General features: G+C 36.4%; 1 protein-coding gene across 5 annotated transcripts in view; it reads right to left on the reverse strand.

Moving 5' to 3' along the window:
* Nucleotides 1–15345, reverse strand: part of LAMA2 (laminin subunit alpha 2) — a 362981-nt gene that overhangs the window by 32012 nt on the left and 315624 nt on the right. For all 5 annotated transcript variants that reach the window (XM_065833304.2, XM_065833299.2, XM_065833305.2 and 2 more), the window contains 6 exons: nucleotides 14689–14832; nucleotides 14000–14133; nucleotides 8131–8290; nucleotides 4476–4600; nucleotides 2245–2407; nucleotides 9–153 (listed from right to left, as the gene is read on the reverse strand). In XM_065833304.2, the coding sequence (XP_065689376.2) occupies nucleotides 9–153; nucleotides 2245–2407; nucleotides 4476–4600; nucleotides 8131–8290; nucleotides 14000–14133; nucleotides 14689–14832 (871 nt within the window). The remainder of the gene's footprint in view (nucleotides 1–8; nucleotides 154–2244; nucleotides 2408–4475; nucleotides 4601–8130; nucleotides 8291–13999; nucleotides 14134–14688; nucleotides 14833–15345) is intronic.

A 15345-nucleotide genomic window follows, 5' to 3' on the forward strand; every position in this document is an offset into this window, starting at 1 on the left:
GAACTCACCTTGTTTTTGAATTCTTGACAGGGTGAAAGATTTCCATTTGCCATCATTATGATTTTTGTTGCTCATAACAGAAGCTGTACCTGAACCCAGATCGTAGCTGACTTTTATATGTCCATCACTGAGTTCTACACTCATGAAATCCTTCTGTTAATGAAAGGGATTAGATTGATACACAGATTACGATTCTGGTTCCTTTTGGTAAAAATGTATATGTCATTAAATAAGTACTTTTCCTCAGTGACAGACAACTTTTTTTTAACCTTTTAAAAAAAAATCTGCTTATGTGTTTATTGCCCAGGTCTGTAACTTATGAATGTCTGCTGCCAACAAGTCATTTTTTTTCCCCTTTTCCTCTCCTTTGGATTGCTTAGTTGGAATTTTGCTAACAACTTAGCTGGAATTTTGCTGGGATGTCTGTACTTTTACTTTCTTAGACTGAAGACAGAAATACACATTATAATTACCTGAAACTAATACTGAGCTTTGAGAAGATGTCTGTACTACAGGTAGTGTACTTACTACGTATCTCGGATTTAAACTTGCAAAGTAGAAAGCAAGAATAGTAAAGGTGGTAAAATGGGCTTGTTTTATCAGGGTTTCCACGGATCCATCTTTAGCAACAGAGAGCTATGAACTATTTTTCTCATCAGTCAGTGACACCAATATCTAAGCAGTGACTGCAAATGGCTGACTGGAACAATAGTGTAACACTGCAGCACCCCCAAAGAAAGAGCTGTCAGGATTCAAAGTGGAAAACAAATAACCAGGGAGCTGGGCAGCATGAAAGGCATTAAGCAAATAATGGCAGAACTATGATCCAGGACATGAATGTACCAGAGAAATTTTAAGTTTAACAATAATTTTGGTCATGGTCAGTTCCTCCTGTGTTCAGTTATGTGGGGGATGAAAACAGTTTACCATGTGCTGAATACTTATGCAAAACTGTGATCATAATGTTATGTGCATGAACATGAATTTATGTTAAGATAAAAGAGTGAAATATAACAAACTCAGTATTTTAGATGTTTATACATGTCCATCCATACATCACTAGAAAGACTGTCCTAGAAGTTTTTATATAGTGGGACAATATCTTAAGAGAGAAACTATATCAGGGATTAGTTGCCTTGCAGCTTCCAAAGTTTCTCAGAAGTTCAGGTACATACTTATTTTTCTTGAAAACTACCAAAAATTAATAATTATTGTACAAAATAATTACACAAAGTCATCTAAAATAATTACATTAACTATACTTTCAATATTCAATTATAAAAATTAATTATAAAAACTGTGTAAGTACTTCATTGTCATAATAAAATGTTCTTTTACTGTAGTCGCTCAGGAGGAGCACCCTTCTCCTTGATAATTCCAGCAATTATGATAATTTTTCCTAAAATACAGAAATCTGAAGTAAGACTGATTTACACAAAACCATTTTTTGTAAAATAGTGAGTGCTCAGAAATTCTTCAGGACATCATGGAGAACTGCTGTATATAATTTAGCTGTATATAATTTAGCCTGAAAAGGCTAAAGAAAGGACCCTGTTCTCAGCCAGGCTTGCAAGTCAATCTGGATCAGATACGCTAAAGTTGAGTAGGTCCTGGTTCATGTGAGGATCTGGCCAGGTGTCTTTATAAAGAACTTCTACCTGTCACCCACATATGTTTGATGGTGCATGAGAATAAATACCTTGAACAGCTTTATAAATAATGTTTCTGTTTTCTGTTTTAGCTGGAAAAGGGACCATTTGTATGCCTTGTAAAAATGCCATCACCATCACATTGTGTTTGTTGCACCATTCAGTTCCCCTTTAATGCCACTCCATTAAATATAAACTTTGCCTATATATCAGTAGGGCTTCTAAGACTTGTCTCTTCCCATAATCTCCCTGCTCTCACACTACGACATTTTGAACTAGGAAGGCATAACTATAAATGGCAATGTTTGCACAGGTAAAAATCTGGGATAAATTAAAATGAATTAAGAATTTCAGAAAAGCTGGAATTCCCCTCAGTCAGACATCCACGCACATAATAATGCTCCCCAGTCAGTAAATCACAGACAGTCAACTCCCACACTACAGTATTGTCTGCCTTCATTTAGATATCAGAGAGTATATACCAGGACAATGCTACGCTCAATTCCTATTTGTTCTCATAATAACGATAAATTCAGACACTGTGAAGATGGCATGAGCCCCGTCAGGAGTGTGTACATCAGCTGGTTGTTCTTACCAAGTCATCAGTAGCAAGATACATCAGCAGGGCATTCGATGAGAAGGTCCTGAATTTGAACATGACTGTGGAAATATTGGGGTTCCAGCGGATTGGGCGGCTCACCATGGCATAGCTGTCCCCGTCAAACTGGACCGTCCCTTCACCATCTGCCACCTGTGGGCTGAAAAGGGGCAATTCCAACCAGTTTCCTTTGCCATGTGAGATTAAAAGAAGAAGAAGTGAGGGGAAGCTGGAGGGAGGGGATGCCTCTTGGGAGTCTTCCCAAACTTGGTTTGATTTTATATCAAGCCCCAGTTCTGAGAAGTGAAGCTGTAAGGTCAGTTCACTGGCTGTCCAACACAACTGCACTTCTGGGAGGAAGATGGAAGCGGACCCTGTCACATATATCTTGTGGTCTGTAATGACTCATTTTGCAATCCTCAATGTAAAATAGCATTATATACTCCATCTTGTAATAAATCTTTTGTTATGGTTAGTGATATTACAACTTCTAAAGGATCCCAGACTGAAAACTCTGGAATCTAATTCTCTCTTTTTTACCCACAAATTACAAACACCACAAGAGCAGAAGTATCCAGCCCTCCACAATTTTTGGCATTCCTATCATTACAGAACAGAAGATCAGGTTTTGAATCTGTTTGATATGATTTTTATGATAGACTCTTGTCCATTTCTGTCTCACCGATCAAACAGCTGCAAGACATCAGTCTTTTGGTTTAATCACAAATACAACGAAAATTGAACAAGGGACTTACATGTGAAATATTGGCTAGGAACCTGTTTCTCATTTATCTTGGCACATGTACACAAGGATGCTGAATGTAGTCTTTTCACTCTCTACAGCGACATTTAACGGGTTTTTGAAAAGAGATTTTGCAGAACAGGACTCTTTCTGGTACTGAAACAATGTGTTAAGGTAAAAGGGAGCTTCTAATACAGTTTTCTACAAATCTCAAGTCTAGTAATTTTTTATTAAATCTCCTTCCCACCTACCTCCAACTCCAAACAAGTAGATATACACTATCACTAATGAATAAGAAAATTGAATTTAGGTGGAGCTCCACTATGACTTGCTTGGAACTGAAATGCATATATCCATCATCATGCTCATTAAATTTCTACGTCAGTGTCAATGGCCTTGATTTGTAGTCAAGGATATCCTCTGGTATTTCCAAAACTGTTTCTGTTCACAACTGGATTTTCCATAATTTTCAAAGCCTTAACAGGTTGTCAGACTAGCTAGTTTCAAAACTAGCCTATTCTTAACTTCCCTGACTGGGTTTGCAATTATTTCACTTAAAGCAGCATGAGCTCTGTACCATATACTGACACTGCTGAACTCGCTAAAAAAACCCAGAAGCCTCTAAGAGGACTGTGCTGCTTTCATGCAGTGGGTCACTGTGAAAGTCATAAACTATAAAAAGGTTGTGACAGACCCAGAGTCTGTCTTCTTTACATGATAATTCCCAGGACTGTGCTGTAGTATGAGGTCATGCCTCTGTATAAGGGTCCTCAGCTTTTGAAGCTGAGACTTGGCACAGGAAAATGTTTGAGATTAGTTTGGTGGGAAAGAGAGGAATGAAGATGGGTCACAGCTCTCTAAGAACAAGGACACATCTGGAAAGGAAGTAACTTTGGTTGTTTCAAAATTCCTGAAGAGAGTCCTGAGCCTATATATGTGAATCCTGGTCCTGCCTGGATGGACCATTTGCCCTACCTGGAACTAAAGATCACTGACAAGTACAGGATTTTCCATTCTCTCTTGAGAACGGAGACACTTTTCTCTTGTGGGGGTCCCTGCTCACTACACTGGTGGCTGTGAAAGCCACCTTGAGGCACCTGACTCTGCCCCATGTTGCGTAAGAGGAGCAGGCACCCACACCACAACTGTCCATGAACCAGACTCAGTCCCACTGTGGATCCCACCCTCTTTCATTGACTAATTCTGGTTACTGGTTAGCAGGAGCCTCTCCATCACAGCACCATTATATCGTCTTAATTCTGTTACGACAGTGACCACTTTTATGATCCTGATTGGGTGTTTCCCCCCTTGGCATAACTGCAACCTTATTTCGTCTTTCCTACAACTCTCAATGCTGTGTACAGACTGCTGCAGTCTATGGGAACTTGACGGCTGCTGTGCAAACTCCTGCTCCTTACCAAAGGACACAGTGTCACTGCAGACAGCTTCACAAAGGAGCATGAGAAGCAGTCAGTGCACTACCTACCTGACGGCACATCCTTTGCAGTCACCTTCGATATCCCTGAAATTCCACAGACCTATGGGTTTGCTGTCTAGAAAGGTCTCACCCATGCAGCCGGTGAAGGTGGTGACTCTTACAGCATCTGACTTCTGCAACAGAAAACACAAATTTCATTAGAATTCAATTTGAAGTGATCTGCTGTGTCTGGAACCAAAACTGGCATGAAATACCAGAAGATGCTTCATATTATTTTAAATATAAATAGCAACAATTAATCTGAAAGTCACCCTATTAGACAACTGATCAGCAAAGAAGTGAACTAAACTTTGTACCAGTCAGGGTGGAAAAGCTGATTTATCAAAGCCCATTTATCTGAGACTCTGGTGAAGGCCTAGGAAGAACGAATCCTGAAGAACGAGGAGCTGCCCTGGCTTCTGTATCACCGTCAGCTTTGCTGGTTATTCAAGGAGCTGCCCACTCACACTTGTTCAGGGTCTGTCTGGATTTTTGTTTAAGGCTTCATAGAAAGGGCTATGAGGAATCTGTCCACAATACAATAAGGAAAATGTTTCTACTGTACTTATGCTCAAATGCCTGGAAATAGAGCAGACTGTCCAAGATAAAAGACCAATTGTGAACTCAACTGGCTACACCTGTAAACTTCATGCTGAATTTTGGATGCAGAAAAAAGTGCAGATGGCAAAACAATTTAAACTCATACTCTATCAAAAGTCATTAAGGTAGGGTCATGCACATCAGGTAATGCTCATTAGACCATAACAGGGTACCATGATCGCAGTAGTAACATTTGAAAGTACACAGAGTACTTAGCTCAAAATTATCCTTCTAAAAATACCTAGTTTCATTTAAATTTCACTTCATCAATATGAGCTGATTGAAAATCTATATACTTAGCTATTTGAAACAGACATGCACCTGCTGTTTTCCATACAGCAATTATGAATATTAAGATCTTATAAGAGAAAATGGAGAAGTGCAATTTGAAAATATTCAAGGAAAAGTATGACTCAAAAGACTTAATGGGCTGGTGATATTTTCCAGGGTAATTTGGAAGGTTTTAATTAGCAACAAGTATAAACTTAATGTCACTCCTGAGAAATTCATGGCATCTAAGTGTCATAGTCTTCTACTCAAGTCAGATGAAAGATGATTTTAAAAACTGAAAATGAGCCTTCTTTTGGAATACACTGCAAAGATGCATACAAAAAGATATGTGGACAAAATCCCATGACAAATCTAAAGCACGCTAAAACCCAATAATATGAAAAAGCCGATTTGTAAGACAAAGATTAAAAAAATTACCAGTGACTGTCATAAATATCCAAAGAGCTTCATGGTTTTAGAAGAATCTCAGTTAAAGTTTTCATTTTTTGACCCTGAAAACTGTACTCCATGATAACAAAAAGTCTCAGAAAAGTAATCATTTCTCTTTAAATTCATAAACTGTGTCTGAACAGAGCAAGTCTGGTATTGTTTAAATTCCAAATATACCAGCCATAGCAAACTGGAGAACTCTTACTGAAGTTGAAAACAGCATTCTGGCATCAGACTTTTGCAGCATCCATAAGTCCTGTTTCTGTTCAGCATCGCACCTCATACTTGATCCTACAACTGTCTTACGTCCTGAATTGTGGTCACTACCCACCTCCGCCTCACTGTATCTAACTAAAGGAAAAAGAAAAACATTCAAGAAAGGGTTCAGATTTAAACGTTACCGTATCCAGGTCCTTTTTGTTTGTCCTGAAACACAAAGAGACCTTCAACCCATTTCCCCTTAGAGATTCTGCTAAATCTCTAACTTTTTCCTAAACACAAACTTCATCAGGCTTCATTGTTATGTAATTCTTCTTGACTAAGTATTATTCAAATACTGCTAGTATTTAAATATCAAGTAAATATCCCAAATAAATACTACTACTAATAACAATGAAGTAAAAGCATTAGATACAATATTAAATACTTCTAAATTCAAACTATTTTTTAATCTGACAGTGCAATTTAAGTGTGATGACCTTTGTTAGGAAAGGTGACATCTTTTACTGGAGCAGTAGGTACAAGCTTTTGTGTCTGGTTACTCAAATAGTACATGTGATCTCTCTTTACACCTTTGCCTCACTTTTTCTACCATCAGGCTGTAATACTAAGATTAAATATTTATAATACTTAAATCTAGAGATGACATCAAGTAAAACATACACTTTTGTTAGTCTAATGTTATAGCTTTGCTGTGGAAATCAGGACTAGGCACAAGACTATGCTGTGGCACAGAACACCTACTGCTGAATTTCTGTATCATCTTTGATTCTCTGGATTCTTAATGTAACCAAGCATTTTTTTCAAAGTAGAATTCAGGTGAAAACTTTGGTTTGGGAGGTTTGATGTTCTAGACCTGTGCAAATATAAATGGTATTATTATGTTTCAGTATTTGTCCCACTTTCCTTCTGATAACTCAAAATCGATATCTAAAATAATCTGCAAATAAGGTTTGGGTTTAGGCTGGCATTTGAGTTTCAAGTTCCATGACTCCTTCAGGGGATCACCTGAAGATAAGAAGCCAAAAACCACTTGACCATGCATTTTGTGGAGTCTCAACTGAGTCAGCAAAATTTAAATATTGTATAAACCAAACCCTAAAGTGCTTTTCTGCATGCAGAATGATGAAATTATTCATTTAATCATAATTCTGGCACTTATTAATGTTACCTGAGCCAGTCTATCCTCCTGAGCCTGCAGTCAGACTCTGCCAGCTAAATGTTTTAGGAAGGTGGGCAGACACAACCCTGTAGCCTCCAATGGACGTGTGTTTGGGCCTTTGGTGGCTACAGCTACACAGCACTGCAAGCCCTGAACAGTCCCTGATTCACCACAGTGGAGTATTTATTCCACTGAGGTATTATGGTGAATGAAAACTAGGACATAATACCAATGTAACTAAATCTGGTACAAGTGAAAACAACAGCAGAAACTTAAAACTTACCTGACATAGCAAAAACCCAAGAACTAAAGAAAGCTGAGAGGAATTATTACGTGTGGGTGATAAAGTACCTCTCCTTTTTTAATTTCCATTCCCTTTGAAAAAGCAGATCAAAGGGACAGAGTACAGAAAGCCAGTGAGGCCATTTTGGTTTTGTAAGGGTCATTAATCTCTGCAGTATCACTTTTAGCAACTGATGATTCATTAATTTAAGAAATATTTTTCAAGGGTTCTGGTTGATGGCTGACAGAAAAAAGCAAACACCCTCTAGGTAGAAAGTTGGAAGGTAGAGAGCAAACTAGAACCTCTGTTTAAGGCTGTAAGGAGAATACAGAAAAAAATGACAGAAAGTCTGCCTTGTCTAATACGTATTTCTCCAAGAAATTCTTCAATTTATTTCCTTGTCTATTTAGTTGTTTGGGCTAAACACTGCATCCACACATCCAGCCACCAGGCTTCTGAGTAGAGGAAGTTAACAGCATGGGCAGAGAACTTTCTGGTCTGTGCACCCATATGTTTGGCAAATCCTAATATTCTTTCAAGAGCACAGGTGTACTATTTCCTACTAAAGCACCTACTATAATGACACCAAAATATTAAAGTTCCCTATTTCTACTCTAAGCAATAACAATATTGTCCACATAAACAGACAGTTAATACACTAGCTCCAGACATGACATTACCTTTATTTTTCCAGTTAAACCACCAACAAACAGCATGGCATTAGCATCTACATCCAGAATGGTATATCCAGGTGGAGAAAGAGCACTGAACGTGGCTGGCACAATGCTGGCTTTGGGACCATCCAGAGCTCGCACTGATATTGTACCATTTTTCCCAGTCCTAAAGATTTTAACAAAATAATTAAAGCATACATAGTCAGTAGTTAAATCAAACACAGGAAAATACTATTTTTTATGGCATCTTTTAATAGAGGCATGTATTACTGATTTATGCACCATTTTGATAAAAAGAAATAGACTCTTATGCCTGTGTAAGATGAAGACATGATCACAGAATCATTTTTTTTCTCACTTCAATGTCGTTTTTGAACAAAATTCATTATACAGATGAAGTGGAACTTTCATTGACTAAAATAAAGAAGTTGCATTTTTAAGAATTATTGTGATGAAATTAGTGCTGAGTAATTGTTTCTCGACATAACAAATGATGCAGGCAAAATTCCAAATTAAGCTTCTGAATTTTGTAAGGTTTATTAGATTATATTTGATCTGAAATGAATGATCATGTGATAAAGTACTTCAATTGGCTTTACTGTGATGCATAGAGTTTGTATTTTCTGCAGTGGAACGCTCTGGTTGCTTATCAAACAGGCATAAACCCCATTATGTTTAAGGATGTTACCCCATTTTCCTCTATGAACCATATCAAATATTGATAGTTACAACAATAAATGAATTTATCAGTTGTTAATAGTTTCTGCAGCGGTTTGTTTTGCACTCCTTAGGTTATATAAATGTAGCAACTGGCATGGAAAGAGTTTGCTGACATTTTTACAATGGGAGAAAGATAATTCTTCCTGGTTTTTCAGGTATACAGAAAGGTATTTCAAAGGAAACTTGAATAATTTTGAATCCTTTGCAATAATTTGCTTAATATTACTTTTGCTTATAGCAGTATGGATAGTAGCTTTCCATGGAAAGCTTACTACTGAACTAATAGGAGTAAACTATAAGGCATTTATAGTCACGCCATAATTTAGTGTTTCCTCCCAGACAGATGGAGCGTGACCCAAATCTGGCCATGTGCAGATGAAGTATCTAGTATATTCAGTAATGTGGTGGAGGGGTGGTTGGGAAATGATGTAAGCAGAGGGAGATCACATACTGTGGGCTAAGGGATAATCAATGCTTCACTTTACTCTTAATAGGATGCTGGATTTCCCATGACCATTGTCATGTTAATTTGGAAATTCTTAACATGGATGCCTGACCTTGCAATCCTAACTTGCACTGAAACACTCAGCATGGATATTACATGGAACTTCTATAACTTAACTGTATGATATTTAATGCAGAAACACATTATTTTAAATAAAACTTACTTTATTTTTCCGTAAGAGTTTACCAAGAGTGAGAACTGTATACCAAATTAAACTCCAAAAATTACTCAGTGCCTGTTCTCAAGCTAGACAAAACAAACTTTTCTTAGAAAACAGACTTCATATCTACACTTGTGACAAAGGTTTCTATGGAAAGGACAGAAGCCAATTCTAGATGAAAAGTTACATACTCGTCTTATGAAGATACAGTCAAGTCACAGCCAGAATGTAAAAAAAAAAAAAAAAAAGGAAAAAAAAAAAGCACTTTGATTTTCTAAGGTCTTGAACTTTGCTCCATGCATGCAAAGATGTAAAATTCCTTTTTGTGTAATTAGAAAAAAAGAAAAGATTGGCTTCAGGTATTGAAGTAACAAGCAAACTGCAAGTTAAAAGCATACCTTTCAGGAAGAACTGTCATTTCTGTGAAAGCTTTACTTGAAGAACTTACATTTAGAGCACAGCAAGACATTACTTAGGCTACTGAATAAGCTAAATCTGTACTTATAGAATTCTCGGATTTAGAAAGTTTACTGGACCAGGATTCTAGAGAGTGGAAAAATCCTATAAGACTATGCATTTTATATCTAAAAAACACTTTAGAAATTTGTTTGGCTCAGAACCTATCACCTGAAAATCAGAATGACATGACAGTTTTCTCATGAAATAACATAAAACTGGAAAAAAAAGCCACTTAAATAATAATTTAAAAATTTCCATTGAAACATTTCAGTTTTGAGGAATTTCTCCTGAACTGTGAAGCAGGGTTACAAAGTAATTTTGATGATTCCCAAAAAATGGAGTATACCTTTGTAGATCTGTGCCATCTTGCTTGCTTTGTAGCCAGGGATCTCAAGGATTTCTTTGTGAAAAATACATATTTACAAAAAAACATTGGAGCTCTTTGATTACCCACTCATACCTTAATCTGGCAGCTCTGGAAACCACATGGAAGGGACTCTCAGTTTACTCAGGAATATCCAAAGTGACTTCTGGGGTACACAAACATGTAGATGCTCCCAATCACTTTAACAGTGTGGGCTAAAGCCATCCATGTTATTGTGGTTTTTTTTGTTGTTGTTGTTTTGTTTTGTTGTTTTTTTTTTTTAATTTTGTTTTAATGACAATATTTTACCTTTTATTCCAAAATCAACTGAATGCCAAGAAGATAGCTTTCTCTGCACCATAAATTCCAAATTTTTACCTTTTTTTTTTCCAGATTTATTGGCATGAAGCCCTTTAAACAATAAAAGTTCTTAATGCAGTAATTGCTGAATGACTAACAGTTGCTAAAGATTTCTTTTAAAATCACTTACCTTTAATGCTCTCTGAAAGAAAGTCATTGGAACTTTCAATAACTACAGTGCTGAAATCAAGATTCCAGTTTAAAAACATCCAAGTGCAATAATGCAGAAGTCACTGAGCAGATTGACACTTTTTTAGGATGTCTAATATGTCACAAATAGCACGGTTGTCTTTCATCTTTAAACAGACTGAAATGCTAACAATGGAGTTTCTTCCATAAATAATTCTCTCTTATTTAGGGAGGACAATTGAGCTTGAAGAAAGAACTTGGCTAACTTGACAGCAAAAAGGCATTTTTACCCTGTGCATGACAAATCGTCAGGTTAGAAGATATTGTTCTAGTGATGGATCTGCAAAACTGGTGGATTATAGATGTACCATCACCTTGTGGCTGATCATCTGAAAAATTTACATAATGCCACGCATGCGGGGTTTGCTCTTCAGGAGATGCATGATATAACGGAGATGACTTTTGCAAGTCATCAACATTAGACTACAAAATACAGTGTAGAAACCTCTTCTCCTTGGCCCCTTAAGAGCACAGAAGATTTTCCTTGGAAAGTATGGCTTAGATTTGGCACAGTAGTTTAAGACTGAATTCTCCCTGAACTGGGCTGGATGCCTCTACAGGGAACTTGTGACTCAAGAGTTCTTTGTCCTCAAAGGAAGGGCGCTTCTTAAACTCTGTCATTAGCAATTAAAACAATGGTAATACTTAAATCACACGTGGTTAAAATCAAAACTAATCAGGTCCTGCTCCTAATTGAGGCCTGCTGAAGTAGAGTGACATTGTTTCACTGATCTAGTGAGCCTCAAAAACATTCTATTGTCCGTTTGACCGTTTCACAAAATTGACAGTTTGCATTTTGCAAATGTGCTTTAAATAATTTTGTCACATACTGTTATGCCAGATTTTCCTTTGTTAATTGATATTTTGACTGCAGTTCTTAATGCCAATCATATTTGCCTCTGTAAGCAGGTAAGGAACTTTGTAAGTGACATTTGTTAAGTTCTTGTACCATCAAATTATAGGAAATTCCTATAGGAATAAAAAATTTTTACTTCAGTTCTTTACCAAAAAAAATTAAAATGTTTCCATGATAGCCTCTGCATTTACAATAAAATGCAAAGTATTAGTACGCTTCAAATAAAAAGGTGATGAAAGTTAAAATTGTCCCTGGAAAACTGATGCAGTAATTATCAGTTTGGGCTTAACACAATGGAAATTTTGGCACAGTTGTTAACTGAACTGATTTAACTGATTGGTTAAAAATCTCATCAGATTTTTCATATTTAGATTTCATTCAGTATGCTGGGTGAACTTGAGAACCTTTTGGCCACCACATCTCCTCTTTTTAAGGCCCTTTGGGATCCTTGGTTAAGAACTGCTATCAAACTTTAAACCTACCATATTATTATTACTGTGTGTCAATGTCTGTCATCACTGAAATCAATGGCAAAACTTGGCATGGTCAGAATTTTGTCTTATGTCGTCATTCTAAGTGGGTGCCCTGCCCCAGTTGCCCGAGTGGCTCTGTCAGATTGCTAAAAAAAAGTCTGTGTCTGGAACTGAGCAGAAATTTAGAGAAAAAAGGGTGAGAGAATGAAATGAATGAAACTCTCCAGCAGCTTATGAAGCAAATCAGAGGGGAGTTATTAAATGGACTAAAATGTTCAAAATGGAAGAATCTTCAGTAAGGTACAGGATTTACTAAGTCTGCTTTAAGAATGCAAAATCAGTCCCAAGTTCTTCACCTTAATCCCACAAATCCAACTAATGTCTCTGCAATGTAATTCTCCTAAACACTGCTCTGTACTTCAGATTTGTGCAGCTGTAATTGTTCTAAATTGCTGATCCTGCAGTTCATTCAAAACTAATAGCATGCACACCCTATATATCCAGAACAACCAGCTTAATAGGCAATATGCTTTTGGAGGATGTGTGAATTTTTATACTGTGTCCTGGCTCCATATTCTGCTGAAGCAGCTTTCTCGTAAATGAAAGTCTGGCATTACTGTGTCATGAAGCTATTTTAGTATGCATAACATGAGCGTGTGAAGATTTCAACAATTCATATTGCACCCCAATTTGTATTTTCCTAGCAATAAGGTTTCATTAAGCCAGTTTCTGGAGACAGTGCCATAGTTTTATTTAATTCTCTGCTCTGAATGGTTGATTTCTGTGATTTCACTATATTATTTAAACTGGATGCCATTTCCTCCTCTGAGAGTCATGGATATAACCAGAATTGGAGTGCTTTGTTTTCCTTTTTCTTTTCTAATTTTCTGACTATATTATTGCTTCTACGTTTAATACTATGTGAAATTAACTGTAGTGATGCAAGAGGAATTTCTCAGCTTCATATCAAATTGCAATACAGATGATGTTATCTAAATTACTAAGATTTGTTCAGAATTAGAGGATAAATGACATGAGGTTATGTAATTCTTATGCTGTAACTACTACAACATATGCCATGTGTTTGCTATTTGAATGGAAAAGATAAGCTTCAGGTAACAAATGTGAAATTTTAATATTAAAGTACCTATATTTCTCAAGTGCAAAAGCATTCAAAAACTGATCTCAAAGTGGAAAATTTAATTTCAGTTTTTACCCTTGATTTTTCATAAACGGTATATTTTTTAATATCTCCAGTTTGAAGAGACATTCTGTCTATGGAAATGGTGTTTTGAGTAAGAATCAAGATACTGGAGTATGGTAGACCATTGAAGTATTGTATCAAAACAAGAAATTCAGAAAAGGTGCTCCTCTTTGAAATTCAGGGAGAAAAGAATAGTAGTTACCTGTGTGAGTGCCAAAACCTGTAAGTGTTTTTAAAAGGAAGCTAGTTGAAAAGAGAATCAATAGAGTGATAGCTAAACAAAAGGGAATATAAGCAGTCACAGATTGTTGATGCTGGAGGCAAAGTATGATGAAAATAAATTCTTGACACAGAACAATTCTTATTTCAATAGTAATTGTAGTGTATACACTATTGGATATAGGTTCAAAAGCTTTCATGAAACCAGACCAGAATTTCTCACATTTATGAAATCACCTTTTTTTTTTTTTTTTTTTAAAAGCCCATGTTTCAAATGTTGCAGACAGTGGATTAGTAGCAGAACTTGCTAAATTCAGCCTTTTTTTTCTTTAGGAACCAAATCTTGCAAGTGAAATATATACTTGCCTAGAGGCTTCAATCCTGTACCAAAATCCATCATCAATGGTCAGATCTCGATACTCCACTCGTCCGACACCAGATCCCACATCCCACAGGAAGCTCACCTTCCCTTTGCGCATCTCTATGGCCAAGAAGTCAGTCTACATGTAAAATATGAAAAAAGAAACAACCTCATACTTTAGTTAAAGGAAGTTTTCCAGAATCTTCACAATTTAGAAGGTCTAAGGAGGCATCTGAAACCCATATATGGACAGTAAAGTATCAACATAAAATCTCATGGTGATCTAAAATGAGATTCTCTTTTTCCTGCTTTTGTTGGTTCAAACAAAGAATCTTAAGCCAAAGATAGAGCTTTAACAGGTGCAAAACTATTAGCTACTTCAATCCCAACAGAAAACTCACAACTGGCTCAAAAATTACCCTGTGAATTTTAAAGTTCTAATGTAGAATATGTACAAGTCTCCCATTTAATATCTAGTTAAAATTAAAAAATAAATATATATTTTCTGGTCATATTTTAGAAGTCTCTACATTAATACCAAACACAATACATGTCTAGATTATCTTAGGCTCCCTACTACTGCTTTGAAGCCTCCAGGAGGAAAAAAAAAAAAACACCTTTCTCATCCTCTGTATTTCTCAGTAGTCTGATTTGATTGAGCAACCCTGACAAGAAAAGCAGAAGACAGACTTACAAACTTGGCACTTCCAAGGTAAAAAAGCAGATTGTCAGCAACTACAGTCTTCACATTGACAATGATGGTGTTGTATGTTCCCTTCTTTATTTCTGGTCTGTATGTACGAATACAATTGCCTCCAGAGGACACAGACACTTTGATCTTCAAAAAAAGCAGAGCAGAAAGAATTAAGTTTACTGTTTATTATTCCAGAAATAATTTTAGTTGCTTCCAAATAATTATAAGAATATCACGCCTTTTTTTTTTTTTTTTTTTTTTTTTAATTTCTTTGTTCTTTTGCATTTCTCTGTTATGGGTACCAGGGAGTTGCTTGGATATGCACAAGAGGTAGAAATGGAATTTTCTTTCAGAGATTGTTTATTAAAAGGAAATAAAAGCTCTTTCTGGCATTCAGATTTGAAAGGACTTACTGTATGTTTTAGAAATAGCTAGAAAATACACTGGTCTAACACAAGCAGCAGTGGAATTCTAGCAGCAGAGATAGGCTATAAGTAGAATGTGCAGCCAGGAAAATAAGCAGCACTCTGTAAGGGATCACAGCATATTGCTATCAGATAGGCAGGATGATCTATTTTTTCCTTGTAATACCTTTGATTATGCCAATGTAAGATACCTTTTAAGAATTATTTTTAAACCAACAGTTGTGTCTATCAC

Source organism: Patagioenas fasciata, chromosome 3, assembly GCF_037038585.1.
Source record: "Patagioenas fasciata isolate bPatFas1 chromosome 3, bPatFas1.hap1, whole genome shotgun sequence".
NCBI classification, from domain to species: Eukaryota; Metazoa; Chordata; class Aves; order Columbiformes; family Columbidae; genus Patagioenas; species Patagioenas fasciata.